Raw genomic sequence first — 12,911 nt, 5'->3', positions numbered from 1 at the left:
TCTTGCCTTTTCTAACTTCTGGTGGCTCTGGGCACTCCTAGGCTTGTGGCTACATCGCTCCAGTCTCTGCCTCTGCCTTTATGTGGTCTCCTCTTCTCCTCTCTGTGTCTCTGTCCTCTGTAAGTCTCCTAAAGAGATCCCTGTCATTGTATTTAGGATCCATCTGAGTAATCTAGGACAATTTGATATCAAGAAACTCAATTACATCTGCAAAGACCTTTTTCCCAAAGAAAGGTCATGTTCCCAGGTTCTGGGGGTCAGGAGGTAGACATATCTTTTTGGGGATCACCTTTCAGTCTCCTACAGTGACCATCAATGTGTTATCTGGGAAATAATGCTCCATCTTTATCCAGTGATTAGCCTGCTTTTCTGTTTCAAAGACTGGCTTTTTATCAGTTTGCTCTGCCCAAAATAGTGCCACATACTATAAATGTGTTGTATCTTGTATGGTGCTGTTGCGTCATGTGTGAGAATGGTGTCAGAATGGAATGTAGTGTGACACATGGAAAAATATTGCCTTACTTTTGTTCTGAGCAATTACACTTCTTATATGTTCTCCTCATCATTTTTATTTTGAAAAGGATGTGAATTCGGGAGCTTATCATTGGTAGATATTCTCACTTCTAGTTTTTCACATTGTGTTTGAGCAAGTTCCCTGTCAGTAGGAGCAGTGTTTTCAATTTGTTTCTTTTTTCTGTTCTAGCCATAAAATAACATATAGAAAACACTCCTCAATTAGTTTGCTGATAAATGAACTTGAGAGTTCCTTGAAAAATAAAATTTTTCACAATTTTAAAAACATTTTTATTTTGCCTCATTCCCAAAAGCATTTCAGGCAAGTTCTACTATAGGAACATATATAGTATAAGAATATGTAGGACAAAACAGTAAGTGAGGAAGTCAAAGTGACGATAAAATAAAGATTGGAAAAGTAAGGTAACGCAAGAAGGATGAGGTTGGAACCTACTCGTGCCTGAAATTCTTGAAAGTTATTCGCTGTGGGCTATAAATTTGTTTCAGAGCATCACAGCAACCAAATGGGTGGGAAAGGGGGCAGGCCAATGACCAAAATTTACCACATCCACAATGTGAAAAAAGAAAATCAAAAGTGTTATAAAGGCTGCTTTGTGTATAGTTGATGATCTTTCTGCAACATTTCTGGCAATGAGATGGGGGTTCAGTGTCCTAGGAACCTTCCTAAAACATCCCTCCCTGTAGGCTGTTGGCCTCATGACAAAGCCTACCTCAGGGAAAGCCTCATCAGATGTGAAAATGTCCAAAGCACTCATTAAGAGGACACAGCCTCCAGGGATATTGTTTTCAGCAACAAAGCCCCTGTGCCCTATCCTAACCATGGATTAAGGTAGGGTCTGTCTGCATGTGCTGTCAATTTACAGCCTCCTGAGATATGAAAGCATCAGGTAGAGGCTGGCAAAGAAATAGCCATGGGCAAAGCCCAGTCTTATTTGTTTTTTGTTTGTTTGTTTGTTTGTTTCCAGATAATGTTGACTGAGACCCAAAGCTTTATGCCTTGGAACATGGCTGAAGTAATTTGAACCAGGATAAATTCAATGATGTGTTAACAAATTTCTTACATGGTCATTAAAATTTTTTCTCAGTGAAGTCCCATAAGATATCTAATTTTAAACCATATAACTTCAAGGTGAATCCTACAAACTATAGAGATGACAGACTATGTCCTACGTAAATAACTAAGCTTGCTGCTTAATACAGGTTTTAAGATAGAAACCAATTAAATATTGGAGTAAGAAATTTGAAGTCATTTGTCTTGAACTAACGACTGTGATTGCTATGGCTTGAATATCTATCTATGTTTCTTCCAAAATTCATGTTGAAACTTAATCCCCATTGTGTTGGTGTTAAGAGGAAGGGTATTTTGGGGAGTGATTAAGTCATGAAGGTATCAACCATGTGAATAGCATTAGTGCTTTTAATAAAAAGCTCAAAGGAAGTAGTTTAGGCCCTTTTTGCCCTTTGACCTTCTGCCACTTGAAGACACAAGAAAGCTCTCATTAAACGTAGAATACTCATGCCTTGATCTTGGACTTCACAGCCTCTAGAACTGTGAGAAACACATTTCTGTTGTTTATAAGCCACCCGGTCTATGGCATTTTGTTATAATAGCACAAATGGATTAAGACTGTGCTGGTGATTTGAAAGTGGCATGTGACAATAAAATTTTGTTCTCAGTGTAGCAGTGAGCAAAGTCTTAGTCTGAACGGCAGGCCCAGTCTCAACAAAATCTGGATCCTCAGGGAGGACTATTTCAGCTCTGGAATATGCAGTGGTGTGACCACAGGCTGCCTTCCTTCACTGTGCTGATCCAGCTTCCTAATCTATAAATGGATTTAGTAATACTCTTACTGAAAGGTCATTTCGAGGATAAAGTGTAATATATATTTAGTGTTCTTAGGATCCCTTCTGAGGCATAATTATTACCATTATCCTGTTCTCCATGGTGGAATATGGGGCGATATATCCAGCTTTTTGAAAAGTAATATCAAATCGTTAGGATTCCATATGAAAACAAAGTCACCTAAAAATTATAAATATTCTTTACTTATTTTTCTTTTAAGGGTTTATCCTAAGTAGGTAATCAATGAGAGGCAAATTGATTAAGCCATAGGATGTTTATGTTTATAATATTTAAAAAATTAGAGACAATCCAATTGTTTAGAAATAAGTATTCATTGAAAATATTCATTGGAATATTTTATCATCCATTAAATGTCATTATAAAATAATATCTAAAGGCAAGGGAGCATATTTAAAATCTATTACTGGCCGAGTGCAGTGTTTCATGCCTGTAATCGCTTGAGCTCAGGAGATTGATAAACAGCGTCTACTTCATGTAGCTTGGGATTTATAAAGAACTCACATAGAAATAAGTTACAATCAGTCTCCAGTGGTTTCTGACAGTGTGCTTGTCTATGTGAAAACCAGGTTAACACTGGTCAAAAATTAAATGATCATAGTTCAACTTCAACCTCACGAAAAATACCGTCCTTAGAAACACGGCCATAGACATTTTATTTTATATTTTGAGACAGAGTCTTTCTTTATCACCCAGACTGGAGTGCAGTGGCACAAGCACAGCTGACTGCAGCCTCAACCTCCCAGCCTCAAGTGATCCTGCCACCTCAGCCTCTAGAGTAGCTAGGACTACAGGTATACGCCACCATGTCTGGCTGATTTTTTTTGTTGTTCAGGCTGGTCTTGAACTCCTGGAGCCAAGTGATCTGCCCACCTCATGCACCCAAAGTGCTGGGATTACAGGAATAAGCCACCGTGTTGGGCTGGCTAGACATTTTTAAAGGGTTGAATTTGCTGTTGAGTATGCTGGTTAGTCTAAAATCGGAAGGTAGAAGGGAAGGATGCCTTTTTAAAATGTGATTAGTCTCAGATTATTTATTTATTTATTTGTTTATATATATATTTATTAAGCCTCCATTTACCTGGGGACTCTTCTAGGCTCTAGACAAGCTCCTTGATCATTACGTTTTAGTTAAAAGGGGAGAATGCAAAAAGAGAGCTGGTAAAGAAATTGATGAGTGTCTAAGATAAAGCAGGGGTCAAACTGGGATGCATCTACACCTGGATTTTGTCACAGGTGGTTTGGGTGGTCACAGAAGCCTGTCTGATGAGGAGACATTTGAGCTAGCTGGAATTTCAGAAAGAAACCATCCCTGCAAAGATCTGCAGCAGAAGACTATGGGCAAAGGGGCACCCAATATTCAGGCACTAACAGAACCTGCCAGATAAACTTATGAGTGTATTAGTCAGCGTTCTCCAGAGAAACGGAACCAAGCCAATGTATATATAGAGAGATTTATTTTGAGGAATTGGCTCAAGGGGCTAAGTCTGAAGTTTTCAGGGCAGGCTGGCAGGCTGGAGAACCAGGGAAGAGTTGATGTTGCAGCTCAAGTCTGAAGGCTATTTGGAGACAACATCTCTTCTTTCTTGGGGGATCTCATTCTTTATTCTTAAGACTTTAAAATGACCATGAGATGAACCCACATTGTAGAGGGTAGTCTTCTGTACTTAGTCTATAGATTTTGATGTTAATCACATCTAAAAAATACGTTCACTGAAATATCTAGACTGGTGTTTGACCAAACCTCTGAGCTCCATGGCCTAATCAAACTGACACACAAAATTAACCATCACAATGAAGCTTAGGCACAAATTGGCAATAATTGCAGCCACCATTGACCACTCTGCATGCTGATCTCCGCTTTTCTGGTGATGACCTAACTATCCAGCTTCAGTTCCCATGGGCTTGGTCTTAGTCTTTGATGTGAGGACCTCGTGGAGTAGGAGCTATCTGAGCTGACTCTCTCTGTGGGGTTCCCAGGTGGCTGTGCTTTTGTCTAAGACTGGGGTCTCACAGATTGTCAACATATGCAGACTGAGTAGCACGTTTGAGATGAGAGTTATCCCGGGCATCAACCTATGAACATCCAGGGAGGCTTCCTCACTGGGCTGGAATGCTATGGGCATCATGCATGTGCAGTCTCCTCCCTTTAGGGACTTCACATGGCAAGACACATTGAAATGAGGCAGTTGCTGGAGGAACTGGGAAGTAGAAGATTTCAGAGGCCCTCAGCGAAAAGGGTATGAAGTATGAATCTGATCAGTCAGGCCCGAGGTCACTGACTGGGGTCACTGCAGTCACTATGGGTTAAAAGGTCAGCATACTGGTGGAGACAGGTCAATATGTCTGTCCATCTTCCCACAGAACAGCAGTGACCTGGTCATAGCTTCTGCTGAAACCATCTTTGCAAAAATGATAACTGAGGGAATTATGACAGTGAAAGAGATAAGACCTATCTTACTCCATTGTGCTTCTAACCTTTAAGCTGTCCTTGTTCATTCCTGGGAGTAGGCCAAACTAACTTTGGGAAGGAATTCAGTTCATGGTTTGACTCTGAAACAAAATTGATAATAGTCCTTTCCTGAAAAGACCCGCTTCTTTCTTGGGGACCAGTCTGCCTTTTTAGGACCAATAAATTCTCTATAAGATTAGAAATTACAGTTTAGGGGTCATGCAGCCCCTGGCTCCAGGAGTCTGAACCTCCCTAAATTGTTCCTGGGGATAACATCACTATTGTAAAACCTGAGATCAGTGCTTTAGATATTTTGCAGACCCTGCACTGCGTGGATCAGCTGACACCACCCAGACCGGTAATCTGACTCAACCAGTTCTGCCAGCCCACCCAGGAACAGAAGACAGCAAGAAAACCTCACTTTGACCCTCTATGATTCCATCTCCAACCTGACCAATCAGCACTCCCCAATTCCCAAACCCCTACCTGCCAAATTATCTTTAAAAACTTTGATCCTCAAATGCTTGGTGAGACTAATTTGAGTAATAATAAAACTCTGGTCTTCTGCACAACCGGCTCTGCATGAATTAATCTTTCTCTATTGCAATTCTCCTGTCTTGATAAATTGGCTCTGTCAAGGCAACAGGCAAGGTGAACCCTTTGGGTGGTTACACTGCCACCCTCCTCCCTCCAGTCTTCTGAGTTTCTGAGCATAGGATGGGCAAGTCTTATTCTGGAATGCTGGGGGTGGGGTGGATCAGAAAGAGGACATTTAATGACTGGCCTCAGTCTAAGCCCACTTAGATCTAACTAGCTTCAGGATAAAGGGAAGTGCCATACTCCTGTCTGGTGTCAGGCAGTGTCGGGCAGAAGTTGATGATAAAGATTTATTTGCCATTTTATTTGTGCTTGAGATTCTCTTGGGGAACTGTGGAGAATTTTTAGGATGTCATAGCTATGAAGCTATTGTCTTTGTCTGTTTTCTGCTGCTATAACAGAATACCACAGCCTGGGTAACTTATAAACGACAGAAGTTTGTTTGGCTTGCAGTTCTGGAGGCTTGGAAAACTGAGACCATGGCACTGGCATGTGGTGAAGATTCTACCCTGGCAGAAGGATGAAAGGACACAGGAACATGTGAGACAGAGAGAGAAATGGGACCAAACTCATCCTTTTATTAGGAGCCCACTCTTCAGTTGAGTCTCGCATTCCAATGATAATGGCGTTAATTCAGAGCTCTTATGATCCAATCACTTTTTAAAGGTCCTACCTCTGAACACTGTTACAATGGCAATGAAATTTTGACATGAGGTTTGGCGGTCACAATCAAACCATAGAAACCACTTAATAGAATTCCATTTCCTACATTAACTTTATTAGATATTCTCATATAAAACAAAGATAACATATTGAAAGTTGAACTAGCCTTGTAGCATATTAAACTTCAAGTGAGTGATATACAAAATGACTTAACAAAACATCACCTGATATTTATAAAGCCTTGAGCCATATTCTGCAATTATGGCATATAATTGTCTGGATTTCTGAGGAACCTCTGTTTCTTTAAGCCACTGATGACTTAGGAGTCCTGTTAAAGAAAAGACAAACTCTGATTAAAGAGTTTCTCTGGAAACATAAAATATTTTACATGTATTCATAAGAATTTCCCTAAACATGAAAAATATATATACTCTTAAGAGTATCAGATCCTTGGGTGACATCATGGAAAATGGTGGAATAGTACACACAAAAAATCAAGCCTCCATATAAACAATATAGCTGGTAAAGATTGACAGAATCAAATTTTTTAGAACTCTGGAATCTAATCCAAAACCTACAGCAGCCAGATAACTAAGGATAGGGGGGCTAGTTTCTAGAAACAGATCATGTGGCATTTTTGTTTACCTGACTATGATCTTCCATTTCCCAACCTGGTGGTGGCAACTATAGGAACAGCATTTCACATCCCTTTAATATAGACCTTGTTCTTATACCTTGGCAATGTTTTTTGACCCATCTAGTGGTTCCCTGAGGGGCTGGCACAGAAACTGACCTGTGTTTATTCCACTCCCATAGCTTTCTAGGAAGTGGCAATATCTATTGAAAAACTTCAAAGACACACTGCCCAAGCCCAACTGGGACAAAAGACAGTAGATGATGGAAGTGGCAGACAGACCCAAAGGCCCATGAATAAAGAGGCAGTCTCTTGCTGGAAAAAGGGATCAGAAGGACTGCTGCATCATATACTAGGAAAGAGAGAATGTAATGTGCATTTCTAGGACTGGATACATGTTCATAAATGACCTCAAGAAGATACTGGGTTGCACCTCTGGTGGATCTGTAGATTGTGTATAAGCAGGAAGTGAAGGCTAAGGCAGAGTTGTAGGTGGCCTGGTTTAGTCTTGAAGGAGTGTCCCAGCTTAGAGCCAAGCTGCAAAGACTGAGAGAGTAATCTCTCTGTCTCTGTTTCTCTCTCTCTCTCTGGATTCAGGAATTCCAGGAAATATGTGTTAAATCAGTGGCTAACCACTGAGATAGTGGAATAGTAAACATATACGACAAGAAATACAGTCTTAAAAATAGTTTTGGGAGGCCATGGTGGGCGGATCATGAAGTCAAGAGATCGAGACCTTTCTGGCCAACATGGTGAAACCCTGTCTCTACTAAAAGTACAAAAATTAGCTGGGCTTGGTGGCACTCGCCTGTAGTCCCAGGTACTCGGGAGACTGAGACAGGAGAATTGCTTGAACCTGGGAGGTGGAGGTTGCAGTGAGCTGAAATCATGCCACTGCACTCCAGCCTGGTGACAGAGCAAGACTCCGTCTCAAAAAAGAAAAAAAATATATTGTTTGAAAATGTTACTAAACAAACAAGTGATTGCAGCCCTCAACATGCAACAGCAGGCAAACCCTGGGAAATAGGAAAATCTGATTTCTAGAGTTGTTAATTATAATATTAAAATGCTCAATTTACAAAATCACATGGCATACAATAAAACAGGAAAGTATGGCCCATTTAAAAGGAGAAAATGCAGAAACCATCCCTGAGGAATCTGACATTGGAATGACGAGACAAAAACTTTAAATCAGCTATTCTACATATGTTCGAAAACTAAAGGAAACCATGGACAAAAAACTAAAGGAAACCAGGAAGATTATGTATGAATAAAATGAGAATATTGATAAAAATAAATTATGAAAGAAACCAAATATAAATTCTGAGGCTGAAAGAGGAATAACTAAAATGAAGAACTTACGAGAAGGGCTCAACAGTCTATTGAAGGCAGATGAAAGAATCAGTTAACTTAAAGATAGAGCTATTGAAATTATTGAGTCTGTGAACAGAAAGAAAAAAGTGAAAAGTGAACAGAGCCCAAGAGACCTATCAGACACCATGAAGTGGATCAACATATGCATTGTGCGTGTGTTGTAACAGGAGAGAGAGAGAAAGAGAGAAAGGGGCAGAAAGAATATTTGAAGAAATAAACAAAACCTATGGGATACAGCAAAAGACGTACTAGGAGGGAATATTATAGCTCTAAGTGCCTATATTGAAAAAGAGGAAAAACATACTATAAATGACCTAATGATGTACCTTAAAGAACTAGATAAGCAAGAGCAAACCAAACCCAAAATGAGTAGAAGAAAAGAAATAATAAAGATAAGATCAGAAATAAATAAAATTGAAGTAAACAATACAAAAGATCAACGGGACAAAGGTTTTTAGAAAAATTAAACGAAATTGGCAAACCTTTAACCAGATTAAGAAAAAAAAAAGAGAAGATACAAATGAAATTAGAAATAATAAAGGAGACGTTAAAACTGGTACGGCATGAATTTAAAGGATCATTACTAGCTACTATGAACAACTGTATGCCAATAAATTGGAAAATCTAGAAGAAATGGACAAATTACTAGACACATGCAATCTATCAAGATTGAACCAGAAAGAAATTCAAAACCTGAACAGACCAATAAAAGGTAATGAGATCGAAGCCATAATAAAAAATCTCCCAGTAAAGAAAAGCCCAGGACCCCACGGCTTCACTGCTGAATTCTATCACACACTTAAAGAAGAGCTAATACCAATCTTATGCAAACTATTCTGAAAAAGAGAGGAGGAGGGAATACTTCTAAACTCATTCTACAATGCCAGTATTACCCTGATATGAAAACCAGACAAAGACACATTAAAAAGAAAAGAAAAGAAAACTACAGGCCAATATCTCTGATGAATATTGATGCAAAAGCCCTTAACAAAATACCAGCAAACTGAATTCCATAGCACATTAGAAATATCATCCATCATGACCAAGTGGAATTTATCCCTGGGATGCAGAATGGTTCAACATGTGCAAATCAATCAGTGTGATACACCATATCAATAAAATGAAGGATAAAAGCCATATAATGGTTTTCAACTGATGCTGAAAAAGCATTTGGATAAAATTCAACATCTCTCCATGACAAAAACCATAAAAAAACTGGGTATAGAAGGAACACATCTCAATGTAATAAAAGCTATGAATGACAGACAGATTCATAGCTGGTGTCACACTGAATGGGAACAAACTGAAAGCCTTTCCTCAAAGACCTGGGACACGACAAGGTTTCTCACTTTCACCCTGCTATTCAACATAGTACTGGAAGTCATAGCTAGAGCAACCAGACAAAAGAAAGAAAGAAAGAAAGGGCATCCAAACTGCAGTGAAAGAAGTTAAATTATCCTTGCTTGCTGATGATATGATCTTATATTAGGAAAAAACCTAAAGACTCCACAAAAAAACTATTAGAACTGATAAACAAATTTAGCAGTGTTGCAGGATACAAAGTCAATGTACAAAAATCAGTAGCATTTCTATATGTCAACAGTGAACAATCTGAAAAATTAATAAAGTAATCTCATTTACGATAGCCACAAATAAAATCAAATATCTAGGAATTAACCAAAGAAGTGAAAGAGCTCTACAATGAAAACTATAAAACACTGATGAAAGAAATTGAAGAGGACACAAAAAGTAGATAACTCATGTTCATGAATTAGAAGATCAATATTGCTAAATGTCCATACTACCCACAGCAATCTACATATTCAATGCAATCCCTATCAAAATACCAATGACATTCTTCACAGAAATAGAAAAAACAACCCTAAAATTTATACGGAACCACAAAAGACCCCAAATAGTCAAAGCTATTCTAAGCAAAAAGAAGAAAATTGGAGGAATCACATTACCTGACTTCAAATTATACTACAGAGCTTAGTAACCAAAACAGCATGGTACTGGCCTGAAAAGAGAGAGACAGGCTGATGAAACAGAATAGAGAACCCCTACAGAAAACTCATTTTCAACAAATGTGCCAAGACCACACGCTGGGGAAAAAATGGTCTCTTCAATAAATGGTGCTGGGAAAACTAGATATTCATACGCAGAAGAATGAAACTAGACCCCTGTCTCCTGCCATATATAAAAATCAAATCAAAATGGATTAAAGGCTTAAATCTAAGACTTTAGACTATGAAACAACTATAAGAAAACACTGGGGGAAAATCTCCAGGTTATTGGTCTGGGCAAAAATTTCTTGAGCAGTACCCCACAAGCACAGGCAACAAAAACAAAAATGGACAAATGAGATCACAGCTAAAAAGCTTCTGACAGCAAAGGATACAATCAACAAAGTGAAGAGACAACCCACAGAATGGGAGAAAATATTTACAGACTACCCATCTGACAAGGGATTAATAAGAAGAATATATAAGGGGCTCAAATAGCTCTTTGGGGGGGGGAACCCTAAATAATCTGATTTTAAAAATGGGCCAAAGATTCAAATAAACATCTCTCAAAAGAAGACACACAAATGGCAAACAGGCATATGAAAAGGTGCCTGTTTCATTGATTGTCAGAGAAATGAAAATCAAAACTACAATGGGATGTTATCTCACCTCGGTTAAAATGGCTTATATCCAAAAGACAGGCAATAACAAATGCTGGAGAGGATATGGAGAGAAGAGAGCCCTCATACACTGTTGGTGGGAATGTAAATTAGTACAACCACTATACAGAATGGTCTGGAGAATCTTCAAAAAATGATAAACAGAGTTAACATATGATCCAGCAGTCCCACTTTGGGAATATACCCAAAATAAAGGAAATCAGTATGCCAAAGAGATATCTGCACTCCCTTTTGTTGCAGCATTATTCACAATAGCTAAGATTTGGAAGCAACCTAAGTGTCCATCAGCAGATAAATGGATAAAGAAAATGTACATATTCACAATGGTGTACTACTCAGCCATAAAAAAGAATGAGATAATGTTATTTGCAACAACATGGATGGAATTGGAGATCATTATGTTCAGTGAAATAGGTCACGCACAGAAAGACAAATATCACATGTTCTCACTTATTTGTGGGAGCTAAAATTTAAAACAATTAAACTCATGAACATAGAGAGTAAAATGATGATTACCAGAAGCTGGGGAGGGTAGTGTTGAAGACAGAGGAGGTGAGGATGGTTAATAGGTACAAAAAATAGAAAGAATAAATAAGACCTACTATTTGACAGCACAATAGGTGACTACAGTAAAAAATTACTTAATTGTACATTTTAAAATAACTAAAAGATTGTAATTGGATTGTTTGCAACACAAAGGATAAATGCTTGAGGGGATGGATACCCCATTCTTCATGATATGATTATTTCACATTGCATGCCTGTATCAAAACATCTCATGCACCCCATAAGTATATATACTATGTACCCACAAAAATTTAAAAAATTTTGAATTCTAAATAAGAAAAATAATATTTAAAGAAATAATAGCTGAAAAAGTTCCAAATTTGATAAAAAGCCATGAATCTACACATCCAAGAAGCTCAACAAATTTCAAGTAAGACAAACTTAAAAAGACTCATGCTGAAACCTATTATAATCAAACTGTTGAAAGACAAAAACACAGAGAGAATCTTGAAAGCAGAAAGAGAGCAATGCCTTGTCATATAGAAGGAAGTCTTCATTGGATTATCACCTGATTTTTTCTTCAGAAACCATGGAGGCCAGAAGAGAGTGGGATGACATATTTAAAGTGCCAAAAGAAAAAAAGTTCTATATATGAGAAAACTATTCTCCCAACTGAAGAAAAAACTAACATATTCTAAGATAAATAAAAGCTCATGGTGTCTCTACCACTAGACCAACCCTTCAGGAAATGCTACAGGGATTCCTTCAGGCTGTAGTGAAAGGACATAGAGAGTAACTCAATGCCACATGAAGCAATCAAAATCTCCAGTAACGGTAATAGAGAGGTAAATATGAAACCAGTATTATTGTTTTGGGTTTGTAACTCCTTTTTTTATTTCCTACATAATTTAAAAGACAAATTTATAAAGCATAATTATACATCTATGTTTATGGGTACCCAATGTGTAAAGATGTAATTTCTGACAACATAAAGAGGAGTAAATCCCAGTGAATACAGATCATAAGGAGGAAAAAAAAAAGACGAGCAGAGCTGAATAGGAGCAGAGTATTTGTATTCTATTAAAGTTAATTTGGTATAAATTTAAACTATATTGTTATAAATGTAGGGTCTTAGTTGAAATCCCCATGGTAACCACTAAGAAAATATCTAGAAAAAATACAAAATGAAAGAGAACAGAATCAAAACAGTACACTACAACAAAGCAATTAAACACAAAAGAAGGCAGTAAAGAAGGAAATGAACAAAAAGATAGAAGGTATAGATTTTCTAAAAAATAGAAAAATGGCAGAAGTAAGTCATTCCTTATTAGTAATTAATGTAAATGAAAATTGATTAAACTTTCCAATCAAAAGGCAGAGGCTGGCAGAATGAATTTAAAAACATGATTCAACTACATGCTGCTTACAAGAGATTTACTTTAGAATCAAAACTGAAATTTATAAAACATGGCTGAAAGAAATAAAGAAGACCTAAATAAATGGAAGGACAACTTGTGTTCATGAATTGGAAGATTTACTATTGCTAAGATGGCAAAACTACCTAAAACTGTCCACAGATTCCAAGTAATCTTTATCAAAATCC

At 37.8% G+C, this 12,911-nt stretch overlaps 1 protein-coding gene across 2 annotated transcripts in view; it reads right to left on the bottom strand.

The window, feature by feature from the left end:
• Positions 1-12,911, bottom strand: part of SUN3 (Sad1 and UNC84 domain containing 3) — a 46,906-nt gene that overhangs the window by 28,569 nt on the left and 5,426 nt on the right. Inside the window, exons 2-3 of one of the 2 annotated variants that reach the window (XM_077997881.1) lie at positions 7,550-7,647; positions 6,332-6,435 (exon numbers count right to left, since the gene is read on the bottom strand). In XM_077997881.1, the coding sequence (XP_077854007.1) occupies positions 6,332-6,435; positions 7,550-7,647 (202 nt within the window). The remainder of the gene's footprint in view (positions 1-6,331; positions 6,436-7,549; positions 7,648-12,911) is intronic. The other variant, XM_015133575.3, reaches the window with a different exon arrangement.

This window comes from Macaca mulatta, chromosome 3 (genome assembly GCF_049350105.2).
Source record: "Macaca mulatta isolate MMU2019108-1 chromosome 3, T2T-MMU8v2.0, whole genome shotgun sequence".
In the NCBI taxonomy this organism is placed as follows: Eukaryota; Metazoa; Chordata; class Mammalia; order Primates; family Cercopithecidae; genus Macaca; species Macaca mulatta.
Note: the sequence above shows the minus strand (reverse complement) of the source record. Positions and strands in the feature narration are given on the sequence as shown.